The sequence below is a fragment of the Phacochoerus africanus genome, chromosome 2, assembly GCF_016906955.1.
Source record: "Phacochoerus africanus isolate WHEZ1 chromosome 2, ROS_Pafr_v1, whole genome shotgun sequence".
Taxonomy (NCBI): Eukaryota; Metazoa; Chordata; class Mammalia; order Artiodactyla; family Suidae; genus Phacochoerus; species Phacochoerus africanus.
Window position 1 is genome coordinate 8,446,136 of NC_062545.1, and position 18,970 is coordinate 8,465,105.

Below are 18,970 nucleotides of genomic sequence, written 5' to 3' on the forward strand. Positions count from 1 at the left end.
CTGAGCCACAGTGAGGGCTCTGGGTTTTAGTGTTTTGACTAGCCTGGCATGATCACTGCCCCTTTGTGGAGATTTTAAATGACTGACCGCATTCTGTGTGCATACCTACGCCACACACTACTCTGCGATCTTGCAGTCATCAGCAGGTACTGCCTTTGATAAAAGTGTAATCAGTAAAGATTGAAAACCATGCACTTTCCTCCAGCCTTTGCACGTGGTTTGGGTGTGTGGTCATATGTTGAAGCCCTGGACCTCCGAGGAGGCTTTTCATGGGACCATTCTCACGTTTGCTGTGCATAACCATAGAATCGCACTGGATTTTTGTGGCACCGTGGCAGACACAAGTGCTAGCTTTCATCCACGTTCACGTGAAGTTCACTAAAAACAGTTGATGACCAAGGAAACCTAACAGGAAAATAAAGAGTTGGGATTTAGACGTGAGTCTTTAGTGTGTCCAAACCCGATTCTTTTAGAGCCCCTCGGTGAGTGAAGCAAAACATAAAGGTACATGGTCCTGTCATCTGAGGAAATGTTTCATTTTCAAACTTGTGAAAGTTTATGCTTCATTTTAGTACATTTGTGAAGTAATGTTTAAAAGAATCTTAATAGTCTTTCTAACCATGGTACTGATTAAGGCAGTGTCGTGCTGTGGTCCTTAATCGGGGCGGGAGTCTCTCCTTCCCCCGGAGGGGATATTTGTATGTGTGGGGGGGTGTTGGGGGGCCAGTCCTTTTAGGTGGCTGGGGACACCTTTGCTGAGTGGTGGACTCAGGGATGCTAAACATTCTGCAGCACTGAGCTAGTCTTGCCAGAATGAATCCTCTTGCTGCCCAGAACAGCAGTAGCGCCCCTGGTGACAAACACTAGCAGGGTGACAACTTGGCAAGTGACAAGCACGCCCCCTCCTGCAGGGCAGCCTGGCCGAGGATCATTAACAAGTTGTTCACTCATTGCTGCGATTGCATGGCTTCCCCCGCCTCGACCTTGGTCTCCAAACGAGCGAGCATGCACTGTGTGTGAAACTCACGTATGTTGATTCACAGTACCTTGATTTTTGTAATTTCAGGGAGTGTCTGAAAATGAAGGTTTTCGTGCCTCCCTAAGTCAGAATTGGGCACCGCCTTCCCGCCAGGGCTGGTGCCGTAGCCCACCTGCCTCCTGGTGCTGGTTCCAATCTTGCTGGGGCCACAGCACTGGCAGAGGGAGCAGACCAAGTGGAACTGGCTCAGATTAAGCCCCTGTGATGGGAGGTGCAGTTTATTATCAATACGCTTCGTTTTAAGAAGTTCACTCTCTATGTACTGCTGGCTTGTTACATCCAATCTCAGTAAAAGTATTCATCTTACTGGTTATTTCCTTTTTCAAAGCGTTGTGTGAACTTTGAGTCAAATAGGAACCTGATTCAGAATCTTAGTCGTTTTTTTCTAAATTCCTGTTAATGAGTTTGCAAAATGGTTAAAAATGGTGTGTTGATGACTTTCTTATGTCAATTATTAGCTTTGGTTTCAGGTGGTGGCATTTTTTTCTTGGTCCTCAACTTTAGCGTCGATTGAGACTTAGGAGTTAGTCCGAAATCTCCTATGCATGAACCTCTGCTCTTCTGTATTAACCAGGGTGGTGGCATTCAGTCAGGTCGTTGGGTGAATCAGTGATAGAGAAAGAAAAGCATATCTAAGGCCCAGCATCTGTCAGCCCCAACCCTGTACCTTAGTGTTGAGTGTGATACTCATTGTGGGCTTGTGAGTGTAATTTGGAGCTGCATTTGTTACAGCCTATTTGACTCGGGGGGCTGCTTTTTGCACCTCTGTTGTGTATGCCCTTGGAGAGAGACTTGCTGTATTTTTTCTTTCGTGGCAGCCATTTTGTGGATTCTCTAAATTATTGCTGGCAGGAAAATGAAGACACTTAGGTCTTTGCATTTTTGAAGAGTCTAAAATGTGCCTAGTTTTGCTTCTCAGTAAGCCTCAGTTTTTTAATTTATAAGCTTGAGATGAAGGGGGGAGCTTTTTTAAAATCTGAAAAATGCTGCCTCACTTCTCTGTGAGTGACAACCTTTAAGACATGCTGGATGTGTGGAACAGTACTTACTGATCATCACAGTTTTTGAGTGTTAGGAAAAAATGATTCATAAAAGACTAATTTTTGTTCAGCCAGGGCCTGACACAGGTTTAGAATTTACCACATGTTAGTTCTTACACCGGAAGCTGAATAATACAGGTAATCTATGTCCTCATTCCATGCACATCTTGAGGAGGAATTCAGAATCTCTATCCAGCTGTTCCAGTATTTCACTTGAAAAATTGTGAGAAGCAAGCATTTCTTCGTATTAAGCATTGTGGTTGCTGCTGTTTTCCTTTGGGACAATGACGTAAAGTAGCTAGATTATTTTTCATATGCTAGTAAATTCTGGGTTTTCTTGTGATAAATTTGAAAATTACCTTGAAATAAGTTGTTGTTTTTTTTTTCTTAAAGCAGCAATGGTATGGTGACGTTAGAGACATTTTTAAGGCTCTCCCATCGCTGCCGCCTTGTGATCTCACTATCCTTTAAAATGCTTCCATTTTTGCATTTTACATCCATCTGTTGTCTAGAAAGATCTCACATGTTTGCCGTGATGGATGTGTTAGCATTTTGCTTCTCTTGAAGCAATTTGCCATGTTTCTGCTCTCTTCGTACTTAACCGTTTCCAGTGCCTGCCCGGTACCCCATCCTCTTGGATGTGTCTGTACACGCTTAGCCTTTCCTCTAAGGCTGCAGTCCCCATTCCTTCTCTCTCCTCCTCCCCCCACCTACGCACTTGGCGTGGATGCTTGGAAGTGCGCGCCCCCCCCCCGCCTCACTTAGCTGTCCTGAGGGTGGTGTGTGGGAAAATACGTTAACAGTTACCAAAGTATTTTTGTAGAAAAATAACAGACTTAATGTGAATCTGCTTTATTAAAACCATGAGAGCACACACTTGAATCCATACTGTGTGCATATATTTCATAGCTGGAGCTTTTCTGTGTGTTTTGGGATGTGGCCGGGGGTAGTTTGTGGGGGTGTGCTGTGGCTTGGGTGTATGTGAGTGAGGGTGCTGCTCCGGGGTGTGTGTGTGGAGGGGGCGTGAGAACAGGTATGGAGGAGGCACATGCTCTTGCCGTGTTCGTTGCTCAGGACCTTTGAGTTCGGGTGGAGGGTTCGGGAGGTTATTGAAAGAACCCTGGGTTAAGTGCCGTGTGTTTGGTTCTGTTTTCTAGATCAACGTCCGAGTTACCACCATGGATGCGGAGCTGGAGTTTGCCATCCAGCCAAACACAACAGGAAAACAGCTCTTTGATCAGGTCGGTCTCTGTGAGAGAGGATTCCCAGTTAGACAGCCGGTTTTGCAGCATCTGAAAGCATTTGCGAAGCATATTTATGACCTGTTTTCCCGCTGTCTCCTGTCTGCGGAGGAGATTCTGCCTGCTTCTGCCGGCGGGACTCACCCTGCGCAGACGCCGGGGGTGGCACTGTGCGTGGCCTGGAGCAGGGGGGTGGGGACATCCTCGTCCCAGAGCATGACTGCATCGCTCCCACGGGGGTCGCCGCGATCCCCCGGCCCCCCAGCTGTTTCTTGCCACCTGGTTTGCAGACTGGGGTCCTGCGGAGGCTGGGCACCGCCCGTGGGCCTGAGTGGATGCGGCGGGCCTCCCTGCCCTCTCGGCAGCTGCAGCATCCATGCGCCCGCTCGGGTGTCTCGGGTGGCTGCCGATACCTTCCCTGTTGCTGGGCCACGGGGCACAGCCACGGGCCTGCCTGTGTCTTCCCACAAGCCGCCGCGGTGACCCGCAGAGCGCGAGTGAGGACAGCGCCCCCAGCGAAGGCTGTGCTGACGGTTCTGTGCGACAGTTCCAGGCTCTGGGCGGAACCAGACCTCCCTTTCTGGGCTCTGGGGCCAAGAGCCCAGGCTAGCAGCAGGGCTGGCTGTGTGTTCACCAGCCACCGGGCCCAGAGGTGGCCTTCCCGGGGCCCAGCTCAGTGGCCAAGTGCTGTTCTGCATCCTGGCCCCACACATGAAAGGCGAGTGGGATCTGGGCCCATTTCAAAGCTCTAGGTGACTCGCCAGGGCCTGCTTGGCTCTCGCGCTCATCCCTGAAGTGAGTGCCCAGCAGGCCAACCCCAGGAAGGGCCTGGGTTCAAGGCCTCCACTCTCGCGTTGCCATCATTTTGAGGTCCCTCCCTGGCCGAGCCTTGGTCACTGTGCTGGGCAGGGCTGGCCTTGGGCTGAAAATGCTGCAGCCTTCTCCTGAAGGTAGCCCTGTGGTGGGTGAAGGGCAGCCAGTGGGGGCGGCTCTGCCTGCAGCCCAGGGGGCCTGGCCTCTGGTGCAGTTGGTGAAGCGGAGGCGCGGCTCACTGTGAGGATGGCTCTGCAGCCTCTGGCCTCCATCTGGCAGATTTTTGCACAAGTCACTTTTCAGGGATTGTGTGCCACAGGCTGGTGACAGCGTTGGCAGTGTGCCCGGTGCAAGGTGTGAATGCCATTGTCTCTTAGGAGATCCTCGTCCCCGCTACTTGGGGGCCCCTGGTGGGGTAGAGAGTACGAGGCTTGTCCTGGTGCCTTGAACATGTGTCCCTGCATCTCAGTTCCCCAGACCCTCTCGTAACTGCGTGCTCAACGCACTGAGCTGCATCCTTCTCGTGGTTCCCTCAGCTTCGTGCTCGGGTACCACGTTGACGGAATGCCTCATGTCCCTAAATGCTGAATAATTGTATCTAGTTTGGTGTTTGTGTTGGTTTCAGGCCAGGTATTTTGGCCCGTAGCATGGAGTAGCTAGTAGCATGGAGTTGTGGATAAACAGGTACGAGTGGACCCTGAACTCGGTCAGTTGCAGATTACTTTAAGAATGTTAAATGCATAAATCTATTCGGTGTGCCAAGTTTTGATAATCTCTGGGTCCAGATTATCCTGAAGCTCATCAGCCTCTCATCAGCTGTCCTGCTCCCGCACTGAATTCCTATTCTCACCCCGGAAAGCCAAGTCCCCGGCATCAGTCCTAAAGGAGAAAAAGCAGGGCCAGGCCTTGCTGTAGCCATTGTTCCCAAGTCCTCCCAAGTCCCAGCCACCTTGGCGACAGGTAACGAGGTTTCACTACCAGCTGGGTTAAGAGGGATGGACAGAAAGATGCTGGGTCCCTCTGTCCTTCCTCTCACTCTCTGGACCTGGATCATGACATCTCTGATGGACATAGTGTTTGAATTGTTTCGATGTCGTGTATTCCTGTTGAGAAAGACCCTAAATCTGAGGAGCCAAGCCTGGAGCAGACCTGGAATGTGATTTAGTCCATGTGTTAAAACTAGGGACGTGGGGGCTCAGCAGCAATGGGATTGCCTGGGGCTGCACAGCTGGCTGGGCCGAAGCAGCCCCAGCCCGTTCTGCTTCCCTTCCTCCGAGGTGCACCTGACGTGGGATGTTCCTACCCCCGCCCGCATGGGGGAGCAGGGCGGGTGCCCATCGGTGTGCCCTTCGCCAGGGGCCTGTGTCCTCCCGACGCTTCTTAGGGGCTGCGGGCTACACTGCATTCCTTCCTCCCCGGGTGGCTCCAGCTGTTGCCCTCCTGGGTCTCCGAAGCTCATCATGGCCCACACTGCCAGGCACTAGAATGTGGTCCTTCAGTGAACTAGATTGACAGAGGCCTGGAAGGTAGGTTAGTCTGCTTCCCTCCCAGCCCCCGTGTTACTCCAGCCTCCTCTGCGGTAACTGTCCCCCAGCCCTGTCAGCACCATCGCTTGGTCTGTGACTAGGTTCTGTCTAGTCCAGGGCTCTGACTTGACGGGGACCAGGGGCTCACAGCCAGGTGGGTTCCAGGCGGAGCCCTGAGGCTTTCCTGCAGCTGAAGCTCCTGGGGGGTGGGAAAGGCCTTCCTGCTAGGACTCTGCCCAGTTTCCATCATCAGAAAGTAGTATTTCCGGAGTTCCCGTTGTGGCGCAGTGGTTAACAAATCCGACTAGGAACCATCAGGTTGCGGGTTCGGTCCCTGCGCTTGCTCAGTGGGTTAACGATCCGGCGTTGCCGTGAGCTGTGGTGTAGGTTGCAGACACGGCTCGGATCCCGAGTTGCTCTGGCTGTGGTATAGACCGTTGGCTACGGCTCCGATTCAACCCCTAGCCTGGGAACCTCCATATGCCTCGGGAGCGGCCCAAGAAATAGCAAAAAGACAAAAAAAAAAAAAAGAAAGAAAGAAAGTAGTATTTCCCAGCTGTTGCTTGAGATTGCGTTCGGTGGACACATCCCTGAACCTGCCAAACACCAGTGGGGCCGAGACACCTGTGCAGATTCGGCTTCCGGCTTCCGTGTTTTTTGTGTAGCCGCTTTAGGTTAAGGTCAGAACATTGGAGGGAACATGCGGTGTGTTTTTCTAGGAAAGCTGGGTTTCCCTGTAGCCGGGGCTGGCAGGTTGGTTTTGGAACGGACCAAAGGAAGGAAAGTTGTTTGACTCCGTCGTGGTGTTTGGGGGGAGCTGTAGGGATAGAAGTGGGGCCTTGAAACACGGTGAGGTCAGTTGTCCTGGAAGTTGAATGCAACTCATGCCAGGGACGCAGCCCGTCAGGGCGCCCAGGGTCAGCCCCTGGCTCCAGCGTCTGATCTGCCCTTTGAGGGGGTGGAGAAGGGAATCTGAAGGTGGGGCGCTGGTCTGACAGGGTGGGGAGAGAAGTCCAGGGGACGGGGAGTCTTTTCCTACCGCTTAGGTCCAGGCCAGGGCCCAGCTGGGCACATGGAGCGGAAACTAGATTGGAGAGACGGATGGCGGCGTCTGTTCACGGAGTTTTGCCGCACAACCTTGAAACAACCCCAAGGGGAAGGCAGGGCGGGTTTCATATCCAAGTTGAGATGGAGGTTTGTGGGGAATAAATTAGCAGGGCCGGGCATAGAACACCTGGTCCTGAGTCAGCGTCTTTGCACATGTTACAATGAAAACCAGGCGTGGGGCCTCACATCTTCAGCTGTGGGAGGAAGCCCTGGTGAGAGTCCCAGTGCCCTTTCTGGAGAGAGTAGAGGGAGCGGCTGCCCATGGCCTGTGATAAACAGACTCCCTGGGCCCCCAGCCAGTGAGGAGACAGGTTCAGGGTAGGGTCTGTTTGCTGGTTCAGATTTTATTTTAAATAACTGCCCCAGGATGCCTGATCTGTCACTTCTAGTGTATTCAGTCCTCTTTTCCTCGAAATACGGTAAAAGCCACATATTTGAAGGATGGTAACCACCTTTTTAAAGGCTTAACATTAGGTGTCATGGGATTTAACTACTTAACACTATTCAGCAAAGTCCTGGGACTCAGTTTTGATGATACTCAGCAAGTATCCATAGCAAGTTGCAACCTACACCGCAGCTCAAGGCAGCACCTGCTCCTTAACCCCCTAAGCGAGGACAGGAATCGAACCCACAACCTCATGGTTCCTAGTTGGATTTGTTTCCGCTGAGCCACTACAGGGTTGCTTTTCTGCTTCAAGACACAAGAGTAACCCACTCGGGGCTCTCGTTGTGATGGGAGACTTTCCTAGCCCTGTAGAGAATTTTAAAGTGCAAGTTCTCACTCGGTCCCAGGGCTGAATTCTACCTTCCTGCATCAGAATTTCGCATTTCTTGATGTGGAAAGAATGCCAGCCCCCTTGATACTTTCGAAGCTGACTGCTCCCCCTCCTCCAAAAGTGAGCCCTCTCTGCCTCCCCCTTCCTCGCCACGTTCCTGGCCGAGCAGAGTCGGGGCCGGCTGCCTGAGGCGCAGACAGGCAGCCAGAGGAGGCACGCCTGTCCCTTTGCTTCACAGTGCTAACTTTCAACCCCCTTTTCACATGGGTGCCCAACAGGTGACAGTCACACCTGTGACACCCACTTTCACTGGTATACCTTGGCGTGTCCCATTCTGTGACCCACCTGTGACTCACCTGACTGTCTTTACTCAGGAAAGCACAACGGAGTCCGAGGAGTAGGGGTGAGATCTTATAAGATTTAGCATTAACCCCAAGTCTGCTCAAATGTGCCAAACGTAAATGGTTTATGCTTCGGGGTAATAGCTTCAGCTAGTTGCAGACAGTGTCAGGCAGGCCTGCCTGGTGCCACCAAGCAGGTGCCACCCTCACTCCCTTGGCAGCTCTGTGGCACCATGTGATTGCGGCCACTGAGGCCGCTGCCCTTCCAGAGGGTTCCTCGTGACAGTTTCGGGCCCTCTCTTTCACACAGGTGGTTAAGACTATCGGCCTTCGGGAAGTGTGGTACTTTGGCCTCCAGTATGTGGATAACAAAGGATTTCCTACCTGGTTGAAACTTGATAAAAAGGTAAGTCAGAGTTAACTATGTCCAGGCTATTAATTACTCTGTTGACAGTGAAACTCTGTCTTTTGTTTTTTGTTCCTTTCTATTTGTGTAAAAGTTTTTATAGACAGAAAGGTTGCAGGTTTCCAGCAAGTGGGGATGGTGGGTGGAAATTAGATCCTGGAGCATATGATGCTTAATTGCTTAGCTTTTGGTTTGGTTTGGTTTGGTTTTTCCAATGAGATTGTTAATCTTATAAACCATGAATCATCCACTGTTTTGTAAGGAACTGTTGTTGCTTTGTTTGAACCTGTGATAGATTCTCTTCCAACCCTAAAGACTGGGTAATTCCCCTAACAACTGGGAGGAAAAGCAGTAAGCCGCCTGTGTTTTTCTCCAGACAGTTTCTCCCTTTTCCCAGCCCTGGCTTTCCTCCCACGTTCTGTATACCTCAGGGGGCCAAGAGGGGGTCCATGGTCTGGGGCTAGACTGGCCGTGTGGACAGAAGCCGGCTGCTTCACGGGTCTCTCAGGCAGTTGTCCTTGGGATGGATGGCATTGCCACCAGAAAACCTGGGCTGGACTGGGCTGGTGGCCTGGCGGGTCGCTGAATGTGGCTAGAGTCCAGCCAAGAGCGAGAGTATAATGGGACTCTCACTGGCCTGTTTCTGTCTTCTGTGCTAGAAAGGTGACTTTCAGAATAAGTGTAATCTTCTGAACACCGGCCCAAAGGATCTTTTTGAGGCAGTGGTTAAGCCCTCGCGCTGCGAGGGCCAGTCTGTCTTGGGAGCTGGCAGCGAGAGTGTGGCTTCTGCTCTGCTGTCCAGGTGTCCGCCCAGGAGGTCAGAAAGGAGAACCCTCTCCAGTTCAAGTTCCGGGCCAGGTTCTACCCCGAGGACGTGTCTGAGGAGCTCATCCAGGACATCACTCAGAAGCTTTTCTTCCTGCAAGTGAAGGACGGGATTCTCAGCGACGAGATCTACTGCCCGCCCGAGACCGCGGTGCTCCTGGGCTCCTACGCCGTGCAGGCCAAGTTCGGAGACTACAACAAAGAGCTGCACAAGTCCGGCTACCTCGGCTCTGAGCGGCTCATCCCCCAGAGGTGAGCAGGTGGCCTGCGGCAGCGTCTCCAGGCCCTCTGACCCCCCACAGCGGGGTCTGCGGTGGAGAGACTTGGCAGGGGAGTGGACCTCCCCCTAGGAACTGAAGATACTGTAGCCTCACCACCTTCCCGCTCCCTGGTGACCGATAGAAAGGCCCCTGTTAAATCTGTTTTTGTTTACTAGTGGTCACATCAGGTATACCTTTTGGTAAAAGAGGCCACTTAGGGTACCCTTTCACACGTTTCCAGTGGGAGTTCCCTGGTGGCCTAGCGGTGACGGATCCGGCATCGTCACTGCTGTGGCTTGGGTTCAGTCTCTGCTGGGTTACTTCCGTGTGCTGTGGCACAGCCACATACACACATTTTTTTTCCCAACAAGATTGGGTCTGTCTCACTCCAGGTTCTCAATTGTCCAGGTTGATAATTGTCATACATAGAAATGCTGCATGTTAGCAAGTAGGTGGGGTTTAAAAAAAAAAAAAAAAAAAGTCAAGGTTTGTGTGATGGTTGGGCAGTGGCCTGTCGCTGGCCTCTCCCGGACTTGCGGATGACAGCCCGGGCCCTCTTCCTCTGCCATCCAGAGTCATGGACCAGCACAAGCTCACCAGGGACCAGTGGGAGGACCGGATCCAGGTGTGGCACGCCGAGCACCGCGGGATGCTCAAGTGAGTGCCGGCCGGGCGGGGAGGGAACGAGCTGCAGGGAGGTTTCTTCTGAGCAAAGCTAGGTGTCTCTCTGCAGGGCCAGAAGCCTTTAGTCGGTGCCTTCAGGCCTAAAGGCTTCTCCCCTCCTCGTCTCAGGGGAAAGAGGCTTCTCCCTTAGTCAAGGGAGCAGGAACCTTGTCCACAAGCCATCAGTGACCTTCTCTTTCCTCTCACATGGGTGCTGATTGTTGGTTTGTTGTCTGGAAGGTGGTTGCCTTCAAAAGAGCGTAAATGTAAGAAAAAAAAATCGATCCCAACTGCGAACCACTTGCTCTTAGAGAGGCCAGTGCAGCGTGAGAGGGCAAGTGGACGCCTGGCCAGCAGCGCTGCAGGGCCTCGGGGACTTGGTGTCCTGAGAATTTCCTGTCTGACCTGAGCATCTTTAGGGGAGGGGTGGCCCCTTGCAAGTGAGACACACGGCAGGCTCCTGCCACCCCATGAGAAGGGGGGGGAGGGGAGGGGCTGGGGGCGGGGAGAGACGGGCACGGGCCAGCTCTGTTCCCCCCTGAGATGGGAAGTACGTCAGTGGTCAGTGTCCAGGACGGCTGGGGGACCCCTGGGGACGCCCGGCTGTCAGCCGCACCTCTGAGCTCCTGGCGGCGCGTTAACGATCACTCGGGTGTTTGCTCCCCCAGAGACAGCGCCATGTTGGAGTATCTGAAGATTGCCCAGGACCTGGAAATGTATGGAATCAACTACTTTGAGATAAAAAATAAGAAAGGAACAGACCTTTGGCTTGGAGTTGATGCTCTCGGACTAAATATTTATGAGAAAGACGATAAGTGAGTCGAATTGATGTTATCTTTAGTTGGTTGGTGGGGTGTGGAGCCTGGCGACCCTGAGAATGCGGCAGTTAAGCACGTGGGTTACTTTTGAAGTGTTTATCTAGCAACTTTCTGGCCCAGTGTCTGACTCAGGCTTTGCCTGAGGCCTGGCCGCGGTGATGTGGCCTTGCCTTTCCTCTCCTGTCCTCCCTCCTCCTGCTGACCGCCCCGTGTAGCCCGTGCTGCGGGGCCCCACAGCATCTGGAGCTGGAGGAGAAGGCAGAACGAGAGCTGCAGGAAGGCACCCCAGCCACCACCCAGGCAGTGCCGGCGGCTCAATGCTCCAGCCGAGAGTCGGTGTGGTGCCGTCAGAGACCTTAAGAGTCGGTCAGCAGTGGCTTCTGTGAAAGACAGTTGAGCTAAATCCTCAAACCTGTGGGAAGGATCCAATCGCCTCACATTGGTCTTACGTCTGTCGCGTGAGGTCTGCTGCCGTGCAAAGCAAGCTGGCTGGGAGCCCACGAGGGAGCCGGCCTTCCTGGGCCACCATGGCCCATCCCTGTGGGTACAGACTGCACAGAATGCCTGCCTTCTGCCAGGGGGCTAGATACCCAGGAAACAGTTCTGATTCAGCGAGGCCAAGTCTTCATGGTGGTTCACCTGCCTTTCCCACCTGCGTCTCGGCTGCCCCAGGCCCCCCACCCCCATGCATGAGGGGAGCAGAGTTGCTTTTGACAAATGATACCATGTAAGAATCCTCCTGTAATCCCAGCCATGTCTATTCTTGCCAGAGCCCAAAGTACAGGTGCCTTTCGCAGGGTGTGAGTCAGGGACGGGGTGATTCCTGTGTCCCCTGTTCCCGGTGCCCACTGAGCGCCTGGAGTGGTGGAGTCACCCCTCTCCTGGAAGGCAGGGTGCTAGACGGTTACACTTAGACCACGATGTGCTTATCAAGGATCCCGGGTGCACTAGACTCGGTGCTGGAGACACACAAACAGTCCGGCTAAGCCAGGGACCTGGGGGGCCCTGAGCTGGAGGATGGTGGCTGGTCAGCAGGGCCACCAGGGAGCAGCATAGTCGGCACACCACGGCCCCTGGGCATATACATGGGAAAGTGCCTGTTTTCGAGCTTGTTTCTTTGAGCAGATTTTGTAACAGCCATGGCCAAGGCCGTCTGAACAGGTTTTTCAGGCTGCCCTGAGAACTTGCTAAGGTCTGCTTGTAACCACCCCCAGCCCTCGCTTCTGCAAGTGAACATGTGAGCAGCTCAGCTCCTTCAATCCTGCCTCTGCTCTCCTCCCATCCCCAGCTTAGCCATGAACCAGGCATCCGCGCTCAGGATCTTCTCCCCAGAGGTTTAGACACCGGGCAGGGATGGCAGGCTCCCGATCCTGCAGGCAAAACACTCAAGCCTTGGTCAATCAGTAGCCCAGGTGCTTCTCCTTTTAAGCAAATATTGACAACTCGGTTACCAGGATAAGCAGGAGGTGGTGACTCAGGTCAGAGGAATGCTGCCACAACCCTTCACTGTGCTGACGTGTTGAAGGATGTCCCGTAGCAGTGGGGGTAAGCGGGGAGAAATGCGGGGAGTCTGAGCGGGTCCTGGGCGATGGGAGACTTAGGCAGATAAATAGCTGTCTCCATTTTAGGGTTAAATATGCTCTGGTTTGGTGAAGTCTCTTGGGGCCCCTTTTCAGTCCATGTGTAGCAGTTCAGTGGGAACACAGAGGACAGAAGCATTTGTCTTTTTTTTCCTATAAACCCCTCCATCTGAAGAGGAGATAAGGGGAGAAGGGGAGGCAGGCAGCCTGGGACTCAGGAGGCTGAGATGAGCTCCCTGGCATCCTCCGACCCCAAACAAAACATACCTGCCCAGGTTCTCAGGCCTCTGCAAGCACTCTTCCTCCCACTTCACCCTCGGAGAGCTCACTCCTCTCGTTCCTGTGCAGGCGGGTTTCTGACTGAGCTGTGGGCCCAGGGCCCCGGCGGGGAGGATGCTGGAAAGGACTGCAGACAAGGAGAAGAGACGTGGGCCGGGTGCCTTTGCCCTTAAATTCCCCATTCTCATCGTGGTGTCTCTTATTAGTGTCAGCAGCGAGGTTTCTGCCATTTAAATACGTTATCTTCATCTTTGGGGAGGCAGGGCTGGTGGCTCATGTGTATTTCAGGAGGGCAAAGAGCAGGTCTGTTGGGTGGTATGAGTTTTGTTTCACCAAACATTCCAGGATCACATCGTCCGCCCATCTCTCCTGTCTGCCTTTGGTACCCGACTCGAAGACAGCAGACAGCACATCTTGAACAACTTAGTTGCCTTCAGAAGTTTGCTGCTGCGAGGACTCTGGTCAGACCACCTCTAGGAAGAAGTTGAAAAGCCCCCCTTAGATGGGCGGAGGGGAGAGTTTGGATGCCTGTTTAGACAAGTGGTGGAAGGGCCCGAGGAGAGGCCGTGCCCCTTTAAGTGCGGCGGGGCTGCGAGGCTGAGAAGGGCAAGTGGGAGGGTGTCCTGCCCGCTGGGCTGCCTGCATGGTAGGCCCCCCCGCCCCCCAGGACAAGCCCTGTCTGATTCACTGCTGCTGGAAAGTGCGGGCGGAGCTTCTGCCCCTGACCCCGGGGCAGCCAGACGACTTGGCTGTTCCCCTGGGCTGTGAAGGGCGGACGTGATCGCCAGCCCTCCTCACTGCAGGCCTCTAAACTCCTAATGAAAATTTTCAAAAAGCCTGTAAATGGAAAAAACAATTTTATAGTGAATTCCATGTGCCCAGAACCAAGATTCTACCATAGCATTTAACCAGTTGCTCTGTCACACCTCCCCGCTTCCACATGTCACTGTACCCTCGGTCCCCCGACACATTTTAAAGTAAATTGCAGGCTCCTATATACCTTTCCCCTAAACGTACAGAGCTTAGTATGCTTTGCTTTGCTTTTGATGTAAAATTTAAATATAAACGAACGCACAGTTCTTGAGTGTTGCTTTGCTGAGCAAATACATACGCTTGTGAAAACCAAACTCCTGTCAAGGTGTAGAACAGTGTGGTCACCTCGCATATTTTGAATTTATTTATTTTTCTTTTAGCCACACTCAGACAGCATGTGGAAGTTCCTAGGTCAGGAATCAAACCTGTGGCACAGCTGCAGCAACACTGACTCCTTAACACCTGCACCACAAGGGAACTTCCTGAATTTAAATTTTTTTTCATTTTGGAACAAAAAGTCATTTCAGACTTGTAAGAGTTTCCAAAAATAGGAAGTACAAAGAATCCCCACGTGCCCTGCCCCGGCTTTCCCGGATGAACACAGTGCAGGTGTGGAATCCGGCTGCTCCCCTGATTCAGCGCTGTTAGCAGTGCGGACCCATCGTCCCATTTCATTACTCGTCCACTGGTGCTCTTCTTCTGCCCCAGGTTCTGCCCAGAATCCACCTATGTTTGGTCGTCGTGCCTCCCAGTCTCCTTCCGTCCGGGTCAGTCCTATGGTCTGTCGTGACTTGGACATTTATGGAGAGTGCTGGCCTTTGGCTCTTGAGAAAATCCCTCCACCCGTTGATACTTTCCCATGGAACAGTTTGAGGTTTGCACTTTTTCCAAGAAACCGCAGGTGCTCTTGTGCCCTCCTGGGTGACAAGTGCTGTCAGCGTGTCTTACTTCTGGTGGTGGCAACTTTGGCCTCAGGTCAGGGTGGTGCCTGCCAACTTACTGCCCTCCTCGTTAATCCCCAGTCTATTTCGGGGAGAGCCTGAAACCATGTAAACGTCCTGTTCCTCATACTTTCATCTGTTAATTCTACGTCCATTGATAAAATGTGCATGAAAGGGTTATTACTGTGGTAGTTGAGAAATGCTGTTTTTAAAAATTATTCCTTGTACATATATTAATGGGATTCTGCTCCCTGGTGACAGGGAGCTTGGTTAGGCTGCTGGCATGTGAGAGGTGGCATTAGGGTGGTGATGTGGGCATGAACTGCAGAGGACAGCCGTGAGAGAGGCTTCAAATGGGGTGCCAGGATGTGCCTGCTGAGGAATCAAAGTTGACCTCAGGATCACAAACCCGGGTGCCTGGACGCAGTAAGAGGCCTGAAACTGAGCAAGACAGATGACGTCAGTGGGAGCCTCTCAGGGTTTCCTGGAGCTTGAGCCTTGCAGGCAGTCACCTGCCCTCACCTGGCACAGGTAGCAACTCTTAGGAAATGATGCGTATTACCTGTTAGGCTTCTTGGGCTAGTGTTAGGCTTTTTTTAATTGAACTAAAAAATTGCAGAATAAATTTGCAAACCTCTCTTAGCCAGGCAAGGACACATCTAACCATCCCACCATTTTTTTTAAACCTTAGGTTGACCCCAAAGATTGGCTTTCCGTGGAGTGAAATCAGGAACATCTCTTTCAATGACAAAAAGTTTGTCATTAAACCCATCGACAAGAAGGCACCTGTAAGTTCACTTGGGTTCTACCTTAGGGGTTACTGTTTTCATTCTTGAAGCCAAATGCATTTCCAAGGTAACAGACTCCTGTATGTGACAAGGAGCTGGTGATACTTAGAATTACCTGTATGTGGGAGGAAAGCGTTGCCGGTAGGTTACGTACACTGAGGGTCAAGGTCCCCTCCGGCCAGGCCGCTGACCATTGCAGCGGGAGGTTACGGTAGAGCCCAGGTGTCTGTCCAAAGCTCACACTGACTCTTGTCTGAAGTTTTCAAATGGTCGTCATTCCTTACGAAGAAGAGGGCAGTTCTGAGTCACTGCCCTTAGCCCAGTGATAAGCCTTCCATGAATTCCTGCATTTCTGGGCTTGGGAATTGTTCATACTCACCTGAAAAACCAGCCTTCCTCCAGACAGCATGCGTGGGGTGGGGGGCTCATGGCAGCAAGGCCCTGGTACCTGCTGGAGCACGTGCGCAACCACGGCCGTGCCTCGGGGCCAGGGCTTGACGGCACGCTGTCCTCGCCATTACCCAGCGTCAGACTTTCATGCCCCCCCCCCCCCCAGTCACCTGCACCCCACCTGCGAGTACGAGTGTGCCTTGCTTTTCTCTAGCCGCCCTGTGGCCCTCACGCTGTGTGGTGGAATGAGTGAGGAGTTGTTCTCTAATGGAAATCTGTTCTTTAAAAAAATCTGCTGCTTGAAGAAATTCTCTGACCCTTCTTAGAGCCTGCTCTGAATTTTACCGTAATTACAGCTCAGAAAGGACTTGTGTCTCGTGTAATTTCTGTCCCTTAGTTAAGTGTCAGGCTTAGGGAGGCACGCACGGGCTGCAGTCCAGGCTGTGGACATCGGGGTGCCCTCCTGGACTCCAGTGCTGCTTCGTGATGCTTCACGTCGGGACAGCATGGGGCCTTGCCGTCCCCGCTGCTGCTCCCACGCAGGGGTGACGTTAGCTCGCTGTGTGGGAGCAGCACGGGTCTGGAGGCTGTGTGTAAAAGTAGCGTCTTTGCTGAAAACCTTCCCTGCTGTTGGCAGAGTCTGGCCTCCTGCCCCATGGGTAGTTGCGCAGTTATTTTAAATTAAGCATTTAATGCAGACTCTCCAGCTCCGTGGTAACCAGTCGCATTTGCATGCGGCACCGTGAACCGCAGCCGGGTCACAGGCAGTCAGGAGAGCCAGAAGATCCGCAGTCTGTTCACCAGATGTTACTGATGGTTCGGAATGTTTTTTTAGAAATTTGACAGAAGCGGGAATTCTGGGTAGATTGTTTAGGAATTAAGTTTGTGAGGATTTTATTTTTTTCAAACATGGCTTAAGTTTAGCTTTCAAAAAGCTGGAGAATTTTTGTGATCACAAACGCCAAGCAGAGGCACCTGTGACGCCTATGGTTGAGCAGGCCGAGTGTACCGTTTCTGTAAACTGGCCTCGGTGAAGCCATTGCTTAAAGGGGGAAAGGGGAGGAGAGAAGCATTGCAGGTTGGCAGGGGGCGCAACGCTGGGATGTGCGCCCTCCCCGTGAAGAGATGGGTGAAGACAGGCCCAGTGCTCTTTTTCTGGCGGGGAATTGAGCGGTGCAGCTGCGTCTCATACCAGCTCAGCTGGCGGAGACAGGCCAGGGCTTGGTGACCGCTTCAGATGGGTGAGGGGTGCTCTGCTCCGCACCCCGGGACTGGGGCTGGTTTGAGACGCCGTGCCAGGTTGCTGTACCTGGCCTCAGGCTTTGCACCGGCAGCCCTAGAAATCAGATTTCCAAGTTTCCATGGTCCAAGTCGCCACCCAGTGATTCCCGAGAGGACCCTGGCTGAGCCTGCCCCCTCCCCCGCCTGCCTTTTTTTTTCCTCCCACACCTCTGACAAGTGGAAGGTCCCTGGCCAGGGATCAAACCCGCACCACAGCAGCAACCCGAGCTACTGCAGTGACAATGCCGACCCTTAACCTGCTGCACCAGCGCGGGAACTCCCTGGGGCCATGTCTGGACTCCCGTGATGGACTTCAGGGCCTGCCAGGTGGCTCTGAGCGGGGCTGAGGCAGCCGCTTCCCCTCCAAAAGCACCTCTTGCTCCTGCCTCGTGGAAAAGGCAGCGAGCCATCCAGTAGCCTGGGAACCATGGGAGGGGTCATCCTGCTGGGCCTGGCGGGCCCGGGCTCTCCCTCCTGTCTCCTGGGGACTCGGGTCACTTTCCTGGAGCTGCCCTCATGCCTCGTTTCGGGTTTCAGAACTCCGTCGCTGCCGGTTAGACAGCCTGCCCCGGCCTCGTCGGGAGCTGTGGCCTGGAGACACGGGTTTGGAAATCTCTAAATAATTGTTAGTTTGTGGCTTTTGTTTTTAACCTGAAGTCAGAAACTGGCCTTCTTCCAAGGCGGCACGAGGAGTGTCTCCTGCCTCCCGCGAAGCTGTGGACGTGGACGCCGTCACGTCTCTGGTGCCTCACGGGCCCTGTCCCAGGTGGCTGGACGCCCTGGGCAGTGTCGCCTGCAGTTCTAACCTTTGGTTTTTTTCAAGTGATGTTTTTCTGAAGAGGCGTTCTCGCAAATCAGAGTTTCTTTGCAGTAATTAGGAAGGCCCGTTTGGGTAGCACTCCTGTGCGCCACAAGCGGTTGTTTTGTGTAATCAGAGACGGGTGGGTAACAAAAAGACCTGCCCCTCCCAGCTCCGCAGACACCCCCGGGAGACACCCGATGACTTCATAACAAGGCCGTGAAACCCCGAGGAGAGCCCCACCCAGGAAGTCTGTGGGCTCTTGGGCGTGACATTGCTCTGCTTGGCGTTTCTGGACGACGAACAGGCCGGGCCAAGCCGCTAAGTCGGTCCTTCCTGGGCATGTTGCTCAGCCTGCCGGGCCAGTCCCTAGGATCGGGCAGCCCTGTTTCTTTGTTTCAGCCGCCCTTTCCCTGTTGCAGTGTTGGGCGTCTGGCTGCTGGGGGCCCTGCGGCTCAGAGGAGGAAGCAGGCAGGCCTTTCAGAACAACTTGTAGCCGGAGTTTCTAAGCTTCGTTGCCCCTTCGGTCACCTGTGTTCCTCACACAGGCCCCCAGGAGCTAGGACACAAGGCCCTATGCCACCCGTGCCCCACACTCGTGCAGTCACTAGTCCTAAGCTCTTGGGTGCTGTGAATCCTGCTCTGCCTTTCAAGAAGGCTCTACCAGCGGTTGTGGAAGGCAGCCCGCAGTCTGGGCGAGTGTTTGTGTCCCCGCCAACTTGCGTGGTGCCACACGCCTTTCTGAGTCCTACTGTAAACATTTTCTGATTGAATCCTCGCAACAAGCCCATTGATTGTGCAACTGAAGATGCTGAGGCTCAGCTCGAGGGAACGATCTGTCCAAGGTCGTGGGGTCGGTGTGGCAGTGCTGTAGGAACTGTCACTTGGGTTTGGTCCTGAGAACAGAGAGATGAATGGAGGTGGCCCTGCTCTCGAGGGAGCAGCGGTCTAGTGGGGAGAGCAGACCCAGCCAGTGGGGGCACCAAAGTGACGTCAACTGGGGAGGACGAGGGACCTCTGGAAGTGCCATGTCCTGGGGTGCCTGCCATTGCACAGGACATTCCAAGGGGAGGGACTGTTTGAGGATGTGCCCGCAGGTATGAAGGAGCGAAGTTCATGACAACGAGGGGTTGGTCAGGGTTGGGGCTGGATGGCCTTCCACGTGCGCCCGGCCAAGGCGTCTCTACCCAGTCCTGGGGCTAAGAGGCCGGCGTGGAAGACCCGATGGCTGTGCTGGTAGTATC

At 53.4% G+C, this 18,970-nt stretch overlaps 1 protein-coding gene across 1 annotated transcript in view; it reads left to right on the forward strand.

Moving 5' to 3' along the window:
* EZR (ezrin) overlaps positions 1-18,970 on the forward strand; it is a 46,329-nt gene that overhangs the window by 22,878 nt on the left and 4,481 nt on the right. Inside the window, exons 3-8 of the mRNA XM_047769831.1 lie at positions 3,237-3,320; positions 8,194-8,289; positions 9,092-9,366; positions 9,948-10,031; positions 10,706-10,852; positions 15,160-15,256. Of these exons, the coding sequence (XP_047625787.1) occupies positions 3,237-3,320; positions 8,194-8,289; positions 9,092-9,366; positions 9,948-10,031; positions 10,706-10,852; positions 15,160-15,256 (783 nt within the window). The remainder of the gene's footprint in view (positions 1-3,236; positions 3,321-8,193; positions 8,290-9,091; positions 9,367-9,947; positions 10,032-10,705; positions 10,853-15,159; positions 15,257-18,970) is intronic.